Source organism: Anastrepha obliqua, chromosome 2, assembly GCF_027943255.1.
Source record: "Anastrepha obliqua isolate idAnaObli1 chromosome 2, idAnaObli1_1.0, whole genome shotgun sequence".
Lineage (NCBI taxonomy): Eukaryota > Metazoa > Arthropoda > Insecta > Diptera > Tephritidae > Anastrepha > Anastrepha obliqua.
In genome coordinates, this window is record NC_072893.1 from 32,936,572 (window position 1) to 32,949,617 (window position 13,046).

At 35.7% G+C, this 13,046-nt stretch overlaps 2 protein-coding genes across 2 annotated transcripts in view; both read left to right on the forward strand.

The window, feature by feature from the left end:
- Nucleotides 1–13,046, forward strand: part of LOC129237487 (uncharacterized) — a 134,489-nt gene that overhangs the window by 22,538 nt on the left and 98,905 nt on the right. The gene's annotated exons all lie outside the window — the stretch shown is intronic.
- Nucleotides 6,231–7,035, forward strand: LOC129237489 (uncharacterized). The gene is made up of 2 exons (XM_054872269.1): nucleotides 6,231–6,366; nucleotides 6,427–7,035. The coding sequence occupies exons 1-2, from the start codon at nucleotides 6,248–6,250 to the stop codon at nucleotides 6,806–6,808; spliced, it is 501 nt and encodes a 166-aa protein (XP_054728244.1). The 5' UTR covers nucleotides 6,231–6,247; the 3' UTR covers nucleotides 6,809–7,035.

Below are 13,046 nucleotides of genomic sequence, written 5' to 3' on the forward strand. Positions count from 1 at the left end.
ATACTCATACTTATTTCAATAGCTATAGCAATAACACTGCGAGCGGGCACCAATGAGCAAGATGGTAAAGAGCGTACGACTTCATGATTATCAGCAATATCAGCAACAACGGCACCCAAATCGTCGTAGCAAAGAAATGAAATAAAACACCTGAAATAAAACAGAATCGCTCGCACACTTCGAGCTACTCAAAAGGGAGAAGATCGTTCAATTATACGTTTCGCTGCTATTGTTGCTGTTGGCGGCTTACCTTGTTGGTGTCTACCTCATTTCTCACTATTTGTTTTTATTATTTATTTTTCCGTCTTTACATGGTGTTTAGTTTTTAATTTTTCCCAATTTCGGCAGATTGTGTAGGTGCGTGCGTACGCTGCGGAAATGTATGTTTATAATTTCATTAATTAATATTGGCTTCAAAATTGGCGTAGTTTTCTGGGTTACAAAAAAGTTAAAGGAAGTATGTATTTAAAAAAAATGTATTAAATGTATTAAATATTTTCGGCAATAAGTTCGGCGCTTAAGTCTTTCTTATTTGGTCATCTCTCTTTATGACTTTTCAGTTTTCAAAGCTCACTTTTTGCGTTCATCATTTTTAATTGGGAAAAAGTTTAACTCTTTAAGAAGTTCGATTTATTTGATTACAATTTGGTTTTTACTCGTACTTTTTAGTTGTTTTGCGCAAGTGAGAGCGGAAATATTTATTTGTAGTACTGTGCTTGTAAATCTTTCGTTTAAAGTATGATTTTCAGTACGAAGGCTTATTAAGTTTTAGAAAGCAGCTAGAGTAGGTATTTTGGAAACTATCTAGGCAAGTAGCACAGAACTATTTTTAATCGATTACTTATTGTGTGTACTTTGTTGAAAATAGTGATTATTTACGAAAAAGGAAAATAGTAAAAATATAGGCTTTCTCTTACTACTTTCTTCACAATAACTTCATAGTACTTTAGTATACCTACATAGATATTTTGTTGATAAAAATTAAATCATATATATTACGTACTTATGATACAAACAACCCAATAGATATTCAATGCTCACTATTTTTTACAAAAGTATATATACAGTAATGCCAAGAATGATAGAAACAAGATTGCGCCCATAAGAGAGTGCGTGACGCCACATTAGCTGAGTTGTGCAGTGTTGCCAACCACTTGCTCTTCGCAATAAACTTAATGTTTCTTTATACCCAAAATGCGAAAATTTTTAAGTTTGGTGTTTGTTTCTTTTTAGTTGTAAGTTGTAAGTTAAAAAAAAACTGGATTATTAAACAAAAGAATGTTAAAAAAGTTAGTGGCTTTGAAAATTGGTTGATTCTTATAAAATTTGATATTTTGAAAGAGCAAATTTAACTTTTTGCTCTTTTTAAGGTTATACAAGAATATTAAATCATCTTTTCTCAACTCTTCTTAACATTGAACACTTTTTTGCACATTTTAAAAAGCGTTTGAATTTACTGAATGCGAATTAAAACCGTAGAAGTTTAATCGTTTCTTCCGGTCCTCAATCCTTAGTGGGACATAGGGCGTCAAGAGGTGTCTTCATAGTAAAAATAACCAAAAAAATACCAGAAAATACTGAAGAGACCATAACGATATTTCTACAAAAATAGTATCATATCCTGTTACATAACCTCATAACCGCAAAAAGTCGGTCTCTTAACAAAAAGCTCATAAATTAAATTGTACATAACCATAACACATTTATGAAAAAAAACGCAGCTTTTGAAGACAATTTGTCTGGTTATATATTTTTTTTAAATGGGCATTTTAGTGCGTTTTTATATCCAAAGCTAGGCAACACTGCAGTAACGAGAGAGAGATTTGACTGCTGGAAGGAGAACACCAAAAATAACAGTAATCATGGGAAATGTGACCAGATGTTAAAAAAGTAAAGCTAAATAAAACTGAGTGAATTGTTGAACTAATTTTTAAAAAAAGTATATTTTACAAAATTATAAACATTACATTTTTATTAAAACAGGCTAGAAAAATGTCATGAAGAAAGAACTAAATCTCCGAGACTAAATAACAAAAAAAAAAGCTAAATCAAGTTACGAAAAGTCTGGCCATACTAGTCACCTTTCCTTCATTTACCTTTTGTTTTATTCTCCGTACTTTCCCAAAAAGTGTGGTGGAAATTCGTGGCGGTACCAATCAAGGATGATGTATTACCAGGTTTGGCCTTTAACTGTGGTGAAAAACAAAATTGAGCGAGTAACTTTGACTGCCATGCAATCTCAGTTTTTTCGTAAGCAAACCGCTGTCATAATCCCGATTATATCGGCCAATCAGCTTATTCCTTCAAATCCGCTGAGAAGCGGTTAACGGTCTGATATTGGCCTCACCTCCCGAATTCTTTTCACCATGGGTACCAATGATGACGCCAGTTTTCATTCGTCTTCTCTCAGCAAAGGCCTCCCTTAGCAGCACGGAAGGTGGTGTCGTGCACCATTAAGGCTGAGATCAGCCACAGTTTTCCGGTTTTCCAAATTTGAAATTCCTGAAAAATAGCGTGGATTTTTTATAACTTTTTTAATGAATGCCTAACCTTTTTTTGTATGGAGCAAATGCCATGCAAAAGTTACGTAAAATCAATGGGATTTTTTGGCAACTTCAAACTTTCCCTTTATTATACAAAAATTTAATAAACTATAAACCTGCATATCAAAAATCTTTCTAGAAATCGCAATTAAAAACCGTAGAACTGGAATAGAAAGTTTGTGGATTTTTTCTAATTTCTGTATAAAACTGAATTCTGAAACTTGAATTTATATGGATTTTCTTAGATAGATTAAGTTAGGTTAGTCAGATTGTCTGTCTAAGACAATATACTCTTTGGCCCTAAGGCCCATTGTAATACCTGCATGTGATTTCCATCGCCTAACTAAGTTGCTTAAATCACTTAGATCTTTTTAAGAAAGTAACTAGTCAGGTCTTCAAATAAGTAATCGCCAAGATATTTGACACGGCTCCTTTGAAGTGCAGGGAATTCCCAGAGGAGGTGTTGTACCGACTCAATTTCTTCTTCATCTCCGCAACTCCTGCAGAAGTCATTCTGAGGCTAGGGTGCCAATAGTGCAATGACACGTTATAACACCTGTGAGCTCACTTAAAAATATGTATGTTTAAAGTTTTCACAAGAATTATGTAGGCGCTATAGAGAAGCCCAACACTTCGCAGAATATGCTTCACATTTTGGATAGTTTAGGTACAATCTGATTGGTTATGTGTGCATTCACCATAAGAGTGGGATATTAAGGGGCCGGCATGGCTGGGGAAATCTTTCGTAGGCAACAACATTTGCCTCTGTGGGCGCCGTGTGAATTCCCTTTAAAATTAGAACGTCTAACTTAATCGAATCGAAAAGGTTAGTTTTTCCACAAGAGAATAATTCTGCTGTATGATTATTTTTTAAGTGTGTACATATATTGGATTTTCCTTACGATCCGAGAAACGGTAAATATTTGTGTGCACTGCCATTCGCGAGACAGTGAAACTGTTAACTAGTTTTTAACGATTCCCATGCTCTATGGCCACAATATTACTTGTTTGCCAGCAATAAGTTTTTTTTGCCAACAAATGTACTTTATCTTTGCACTTGAGCGAAGCAATAAATTTCCGAATCGTTTGCTTTGGCTTGTGGGTGGCTTTAAAGCCATAAGCAAGCATTTGTTTGTATTCCTTCACTTTTTTGGTAGTTCGCTGCGCCAAAAGAATTGCTGCTACAAGCCTGTGAAAGAGTAATTTTCAAAATTACATACTGCGCATGCCCAAAATTGGCTGTCAGTAATGGGCGACTAGTTGAGGCTGAGGCTGAGGCTGTGACGCCGACTACAAATTGCTGCAACATGCAATGTCTAAATTAGAGCTACACTTTGAGCTTTTGCAGTGATTGAGTGTACGAGGGGTGCTCAAAAAGGAGGGTGATTTTGTATTTTTCACGAAAAATATTTTTCTATTCAACATTTACTCGTATAAAGGGTGATCAATTTAGAGGTATCGGCTTTTTAAATTGAAATAAAACAACGAAAATTCAAATTGATTGGACAATCTTGATTATTTTTGTGTAGAACCATTCATGATATTTGTTCTTTAAAGAAAATCCCCTTCAAATGTTGTTGTAAACACCAATTTTGAAAGACTCACGACTCACTGGAGCTTCGGTCGGTATCTCGTGAATAACTTTAGTAATGCTGGCTTTCAATGCCTCAATCAAAGCTGGTTCATCCACATAGCATTTCGTCTTTAACTATCCCCACAAATAAAAGTCCAACGGTGTGATCTTGGTAGCCAATTCATTGGTCCGAGACGAGAGATAAATTGCTCACCGAAATGACGACGCACTAAACCCATTGTTTCACGGACTGTATGCCAAGTAGCGCCGTCTTGTAGGAATCAAATGTTCTGGAGATCACGCACTTCAATTTCTGACATCAAAAACTTATTTATCATGATGCGACATTCACTGTTACATTGGCGCCAGCCGGGTCTTTGAAGAAATATGGGCCGATGATTCCTCCAGCCCATAGACCGCACCAAGCGGTTGTTTTCAATGGATGCAATGGCTGTTCTTGAATAGCTTCAGGTTAATCTTCAGTCCAAATACAGCAATTTTGCTTCTAGACATAGCCATTAAGTTAAAAATGGGCCTCATCGCTGAACACCATAAGTTGGCCTGAGCGCACATGAACACTTTTCACAGAGCGTCGATTTCCGTAATACAATTTTACGATTTGTAAACGTGGTTGAGGTGTAAGTCTTTCCATGATGAAATGCCAATGGAAAAAAGTATGTATTTAGGTTGACAATAGTCAAATAGTGAAAAAAACACTGCTAGAAGCAGTACCTCCAATCTGATCACTCTTTATTTTCTCCTCTTCAAGGTGGGGTTTACCAGAAATACCAGAAAATATTATGATTTTATGGTGAAAAAATATGTAATGGTGTGGTCAATATTAGGCCGTTAGCCGACTCTCAGCGAATTTCACTGAATTAGTTGATGGGCTGCCGTAGCAGGGGTACGAATCGGTTTGTTTACGAAAAAACTAAGAATGTATTAGTGATATACCAAAAAAATAAGCACGATGCCAGTTCGTTGCCGTCTGAACAACAACTGATTCGACGAGTGTGTGAATGTGCATGAAATTATCGTGCGGATTTCGGCTGACGAATCACCCCCGTGACTTACTGTAATCGTCAAAATAAAGTGTACAAAGCATTTTGTTATAATATGGATTTTATTTCAGTCTTTTATAACAAAACAATATATTTTCATTTCATGTTTCTTAAATTAGTATTTGATTCTCTACTTAATACTAGAAAACAACAAAACATAAATTACAACAAAAAAAGTTTTGAAACAAAAACTAAATTTAGTGCACATTTTACGCGTCAAAATAAAGTGTACACAGATATATTTTACAAAAATGATTGTTGTATTGTTGTTTTCTAATATTAAGTAGGGAATTAAATACTAATTTAAAAACATGAATATATAAAATCCATATTATAACAAAATGCTTTGAACACTTTATTTTGACGATCACAGTAGTAGCCGAAGTTGTCCTCTCAATTTTGTTTTTCACCATAGTTATTGTCCAAACCTAGTAATCTATCATTCTTGTTTTGTTATGGCTTAAGTTCTGCCAATTATGGGGATTTCATTTCCACAATTGTTGCAAATCTCTGTATTTTTATAGGTATTCTCTGTTTTGGGAACAATCAAAAGTCGCACGGGGACAAATCCAGTTATTACGGTTGTTCAGGCAAGAATACAGTGTTATTTTTGGCCCAAAAATCAGATGTATTTGATCATTCGAAAGCAGAAAATCGCCCAGCACACTAAAACATGTTTTTGTATTTGTCACAAAACAAAATTATTAAAACTGTAAATATATGTTCGCAAAAACAAAAACAAAAAAAATATTGTATATATATAGCGTTTTTCAATAGGTGCGCTTCAACTTTTTTCCGATAGGGAGGGCGAACGACGTAATGGCCCCTATTATGAGCAACATTCGATCTTCGACTGTAGTCGAAAGTGCTGATCGAACGAATTTTCATTTGGTATTATGGTGCTCATTCGTTGAAGAATAGGACTATTGTGAATTTCGATCGCTCGACGCATTTACAATAGATAATTTTTCTCAGCTGATACAGCAAATCAAAATAAAAGAAAAACCGATTGTATTGAAATTCTTTGCTAACAAATATTTTAAAAGTTAAAAAAAGTAATTTATGTGAAAATGAGTACAACGGAGTTGTGGTTCGACGATTCATCGGACGATGAAAGATTAGTGGAACTAGCTAGAAGTAGAAAACAGTTGAGGGACGCCTCCAACCCCCTAGAAATGGCTTCCACTGAGTAAGTTCAGAATTTTCAAAATGTGTTGACGTACTTAATATTACAGAAATTTCCTTACAGATTTTTAAAGAACTTTAGATTATCTAAAGAGGCGTTTGTGAACCTACTGTCCACTACAGAAAACCAGTTGCAGCAGTGCACCCGAGCCAAATCGATTCCTAATATTTTAAAGCTAGCCACAGTTCTGCGATTTTGTGCTCAGGGATCGTACCAATTGAGTATTGGTAATGAAGGTATGATAGGACTTGCTCAACCCACTGTGTCTGTTGTGCTATCAGAAATAATAGATGTCCTGGAAAATTATATTTGCCAAAGATGGGTAAAATTTAGTAGCACAGAGGCTGATCTGCAACAAAGAAAAGCACATTTTTATAGCAAATACCCAACGATGATGCTGAAGATATTGAAGTGGAGTCAAATAACGGAGAAGCAGAAAACATAAGAAATGAAATTCTTAGAATATTATAAAAAAATCTAAAAAGTATTAAATAGAAACCTTTATGCCACAGTTTCTGTTTTATTTTTGTTATAAATTTTCTTTATTCAGTTATTCGTTATTCGAAAAAAATATGTATTTCAGTTCTACGTATTTCAATTTGCTATTTAGTTCAAAATCAATCTCATTTCTTTAATAAAAAACATTAATTCATTTGTTTAACCTACTTTAAATATATAGTCTTTGCCTTATACTAATATAAAACAAAAAATATCACTTCAGTTTCCTCAACACTAAGTATAAAAATTATTTCGATAGCAATTTCTTTTTGATCTCTAAAATCGCTACTTTTAATTGTAGTTTTGATCTGCGGTCTTGTTGCTTCCTCAGAACTTCTTCTTTGTAAACGCGCAATTTCTCCCGTTTTAGTTGCAAGAGTTCGTCGGTTGCGTTTTTTTTTTAACTCGTAATTTTTTTTTTTGAGTATCTCGCTGTTTCTGCAGCACTTTGCTTGATTTTGTGCAATGTAGATATCATTTGTTCATAAAATTGTTTTTGGCCATCAGTCTGCAACTCCAGTAACCTCAATCTCTCTGCTTTTTGAGACTTTTTGTTTGTTCTGGTTTTTCCTGCTGGCTCCTCGTGAACATTTAAATTTAAATCGGCTTCACTTTCCTCATAGTTTTGGACCAGAAGTATTTGAAAGTCCCTGAAGTTTGTTTGTGCCCCCACCTGTTGCTCGGAGCTCAGCTTTGTTTTGCGACATTTTTTTTTCGCTTTTGACTTCATGTCAGCCCATACCTGCCAAGGGAAAAATGTACTTATATAAACATCACACAAAAAAAACCATTATTAACCTTAATCCATTTTGCTGCCGTTCTAATTGGTGGTCCCAAGCAATTCAGCTCCGTTGTGAATTCTTCCCATTTTTTTGCTGCATGTACTTTGCAAATTGTGGATTCTCTTCCATTAATGCAACTAGTTTTTCTAGTTGCTGTTTGGTACTCACGACTTTCGACCTGCATAAAATTAACAAAATTAGTATATATTTATTATTTGGTTACTATAAAACCATAAATAATCGCAAACAACTTACATTTTAACAAGTTTTCCCACAATACGCTACACAATCGAAAGCAAAATTGCATTCGACTCTAAATTCGGTATTCAACGAAAATTTCGACAGGGCTGCACCGCTCATAATACCAAATTGACATTCGATTTTCGATCTTCGACAACCAACGAATATCGAAGATCGAATGCAACTCATAATAGGGGCCAATATTTTTTATTTTTCGCTTGTCATTTGTAAACTTCATTAGTATACATTTCATCGTGGAACGCTACACACTTGAGCAACGATTGCAAATTGGGCTGAAGATCAACTCGAAAATGATCCAGGTTTTTTCCAAAAAATCATCTTCAGTGATGAAGCTCACTTTTGGCTCAATAGCTTTGTCAACAAGCAAAATATGCGTTACTGGGCAGAAAGCAATCCACACGTGATTCATGAGGCACCGTTGCATCCCGAAAAAATCACTGTTTGGTGCGGTGTACATGCCGGCGGCGTAATTGGCCCATATTTTTTCGTTGACGAGAACGATCGCCACGTTACTGTGAATGGAAATCGATACCGCGACATGATAAACGATTATTTTTGGCCGCAATTGAATGGTATGGACTTAGACGACATGTGGTTTCAACAGACGGGGCCGCAAGCCACACAGCACACGCTACAATTGATTTGTTGAAGAGTAAGTTCGATGAGCGCATTATTTCCAGAAATGGACCGGTCGAATGGCCGCTGCGCTCGTGTGATTTGACGCCTCTAGACTATTTTCTTTGGGGTTATGTGAAGTCATTGGTCTACAGTAACAAGCCGGCGACGATATGTGAGCTCAGAGCCAATATTGAATGCGAAATTGCTGGAATTTCGGCCGATTTATGCAAAAGAGTGGTCGAAAATTGGGTTCAACGATTGGACTTCCTAAAACGTGCACGCGGTGGTCTTGTAAAAGAAATCGAATTTCATACTTAAATGTATATGTTCAAACTCGATAATAAAAAAAAATTAGTTAAAAAAGTCAAACCGTTTGTGTTTTATTCAAAAAAAAAGTTGAAGCGCTCTTCGAGAATGACCCTCTATATACACGGTTGGCCATATTAAACTGACCCATGTGATTATTAAAAAAATATGGAAAAAGAAACATTTTTTTGTGTTTCATTGTGAAAAACATTTAATTTAGTTCAAGGAGATTCGTTTACATCACTTTTTGAATATGATATCGCGCAAGTGGTCGCCCTTAGCTCGTATAGCGTAATGTGCCCGTTTTTCGGCGTTTTCCATAGTTTTGGCCAGCGTCTCGGCCGATATGGCGGCTATTTCCCGTCGGATATTGGCCTTAAGTGCGCCTAGTGTCTTTGGCTTGTTGACGTAAACCTTAGATTTCAATTTACAGTAAAAAGTTATAGGGTTACTCAATGGGTCAGTTTAATATGGCCAACCCTGTATATATAAAAATTCACGTGACCCGCCTAATTTGAAAAATCACTATACTTTTTGAACACACCTCGTACATAGGTTTTTGAAAATTTTATGCAACTAATTTTCTATTGTTTTAAGTCGTTTCCCTTAATTGCAGTTTTACATAGTCTCCGTTCGATTGTAAAAAATATGCTTGCGCATAACTTTTAGCAGCTCGGGAATAGGCAGAATGCCAATGAAAGCGAATTATGTTTATGCTACAAAGCTGCAAATTTAACCGATAATCAAGCATTTACATTTTTTATGACTTATTCAAACATCTTGTATATACATTTCTCACATTTTCAGTATTTTCCGTATTCATTTACCCCACACAAAGAGTGTGTATTTATTGGCGAAAAATGCATTGATTAAAGCTGTTACCACAACCATAGTCAAAGCAATATAAGAACATGCCACATGCAACTTAAAGTGTAAAACGGCAATTTAAACCGATTAAATGAAAATAAAACGAAAGCTATTAAAGCGTAGACAGAAAAATATTTGCAGTTGCATGTGCGCACCTAATAGTAATTCTTTGATTTTCTTTAGCAGCTATTGAATTTTTCCATCGCTCCTGTCGCGGCGGTGGATGTCAATGCCTGTAATTACGCATTGCAAACAACGCAGGAAATCTAAAACCAAGCAACAAAGTTGAGAAAAACTATAAAAAAGAATAAATACATGCGTACAAACAAATTTCAATGCAAACATGAAAGACTTATGTGACAAACTTGCCTATGTAGCATTTAATTTTTGGTTTGAGGGGGAACGCCAGCCGTTCCACGCCACACAACCTCATACGTGCGCACGTATGACTCATAAAAGTCAGCTGTCGCTGTGAGTTTAAATTTATGCATTTTTCACCTTTTGTTTTGTAGGCGTGCGCCTGCGCTCTTGCATATCCACACACTCTGTGTTTCACTGTATCATCACTGCTCATCTTTCGGCCTACAATCGTGTGCATCATCGTGCGACCGAGCGTCGTGCGCTTTGTTTGCCAATTCAAGCGCAGCCTACTGAAAAAAAGATTACCGTATAATAATATATGCAAAAACAATTAAAACAAAGGTATGGCAAATGAAAATGTTAAAGCGTATATAAAAAAAACACATTTTATGCAACTCATTTGAATTTTTTTCCCACTCTGTCATTGCTCTTTCCGCTGCATTAATGCGGCCATATTCTACTTCTCTCATTTTATTTGACATCTTTTTGTAATTTTTTTTATTTTTATATTTTTGGTGCTGCTGAAGGTCTTCTCAAATCGAATTAATTCTGGTTTTTGATTTTTTATTTTCATATTTTTTGTCAAGCAGTGCTGGCGTAATTTTGTATTTGTTGCTATGTTAATTTTTTGTTTTTATAATTATTGAATTCGATAAAAATATTATGTATACAAAGTTATTGGAGGCGTGTACACTAAGTGAGAATGAGAAATATAGATGTATAATTGAGTAATAATTCGAACTGTATGTTAGTGGTCGGAGTGGTCAAAAATCGACAATCTTTTTGAAAATGTCACCCAAAGTTTGTGGGACATTGTTGTAGTTGTTGTTTCTGTCATTGAAATGCTATAGTATTTCTGTTGAAATCATCCTAATTAGCGACTAGCGCCATTTTACTACCACTATTCTCGTGTAAAGGACGGTTCCGCGTGTACAAGTCCACGCAAGTGAGGTAAGTACCTGATTGCCTTAGACTTGGGAGTGTCCAGGACGACTCTTACGGTCCAAGCAGCTCACGACTTCCGGCTTTGCCCAAGTATCCTTTGGATAGCTTCCGAACATCCGTTTGAGAGCGAGCTAATGTGAGAAGGCGAGTCAACCCTGGATATTTAGTTGTGCGCTGGGTTTGGAACCCGCCAGTAAAAATCCTTCGCTAATGAAAAACCAAACACAGCCTCGGATGAGAACTGCTTATTCTGATGAAGACCCCTACAAACGAACTAAGGACTATGATTTGAGGGCACGCATCTGGAATGCCCTGGAATGTTTGACCTTCAACTGACCTTCAATTCAACCTCACAAGTGAAAACTGACAACGAATACGGACTCAACAACTCCAAAAAAATTTATACACATTTTTATTTAATTTTTGGCGTATATTCTGCGTTTGACCTTCAACTGACCTTCAATTCAACCTCGCAAAGAAAAATTGATAACGAATTCGGACTTAGCAACCCCAAAAACGTGTATTTAAATTTTTCCGGTGAATGTTCACGGTTTGTTTTGGAAAAAATTAGTTTTTAGGTAGTTGGGGATGATTTCACCTCTTCAAGGGGGCTGGAAATTTGCCTGCTTGCCGGGATGTATTACCGTTGATTAGAACTACAACAAAAAAATGCCAAACCGAATTTTAATGCATACAATTTTTTATTTTTAAAGTTTTTCCGAATTCTTCGCAAAGATGCCCCCGATTCAAGGGTGTGTTTTGATATAATAAAAAAAAAATTGGAAATCTTCCGAAATAATTTACGAGCATTTCAAGAAAAAAATTATTAAAATCGGTCAATAATTGCCTTCTCTAGGATTTATAAACAAAATGTATCGAAAAATCTCCATTGTGCGACGGGCGGCTGTTATTAGAATAACTATATTTTGTCATTTGGTGTTGCGTGCCCATCGTGGGTCTGGACTTCAGGGCCTACCAAATGGTAGCCACACTCAAAGCAATTTTGCTATGGCGCCTATTATTTGGGAACCTAAAAAACTGCTAAATGCATTGATGTTGAATTTTGGTTGATCCAAGAGAATCTTGAGACTAAAAATAAATATAATTTGCAAATTCTTTTGGAAATGTCAAACTTACAAATGCGAAATAGATATTCTATTAAGTTAAATATACAGGAAAAAAGCGATCTTCATAGAGTTAATGCCCATGTCACTGTACTTCAGATGGCGGTACTGAGCTATTAAACTACGAGTTTGCACCAATGTAAATTGAGCTTTAGGGAGAAAAATATTTTTCCCTGAGCTTGTGTGGATTTGCTGGTTTTGTATACAGTTTATTGAATTAGTTGTGCAAGCTTGCACTTTATAGTCTTCATGACTAAATTCAGGATCTACTGATAGGTAAAATCCTTTATCTTTTAATGTAATATAGTCTGGCTATTCCGTGGGAGGGTGACAAAAAGTGCTGGCGCTGATTTAAAGCCGGTGAAGAAGCTGCAGGTGAACCAAAAGCTTGCAATATCGAAATTTTTTTGAACAAAAAAAAAAGAAAAATTAAATAAATAAATTTATATTGTTGCAAAAAAAAAATTGAAAATAAAATGAATTATAAATACGCCATATTAAATTATTTAAACCTCTGTTTTGAGTGTACCGTTTCAAGGAAACACGCATCGATAAGGAAGAGGAAAGGAAATAACTTTGTTTAATGCAGAAATGTTAACTGCGATATATAAAGGGCGTGGCATGTGAAAATGAATATATCTCTAAAGCCAACTAAGCAAGGCAACTGAGACTTGGCGCGAATTCATAAATTGTATATACCTAAGATATGACCTGGTATCTGGTTTGCTCGCTAGGTATGGTGAATAAACATTTTTTGAGGGGGACTTTGGATTCTACGTTACAAAATTTAGCTTTAGCTTAGTGAAACACAGAACGAATGACGTCGGCATATCTGTCAAATTTGATCAGAGCCGAATAACGGTCTGCTAGTAGTACACCTCTAAAAATCGTATTTGGAAGAGGAGTCGTGGCACCTCTCATA

What these genes read in the sequence shown, in the direction of transcription:
- LOC129237489 (XM_054872269.1), top strand. Translation starts at nt 6,248, where the DNA reads ATGAGTACAACGGAGTTGTGGTTCGACGATTCATCGGACGATGAAAGA. An exon ending in CTAGAAATGGCTTCCACTGA is followed by an intron (nt 6,367 to 6,426) that starts GTAAGTTCAGAA and finishes ATTTCCTTACAG; the next exon opens with ATTTTTAAAGAACTTTAGAT.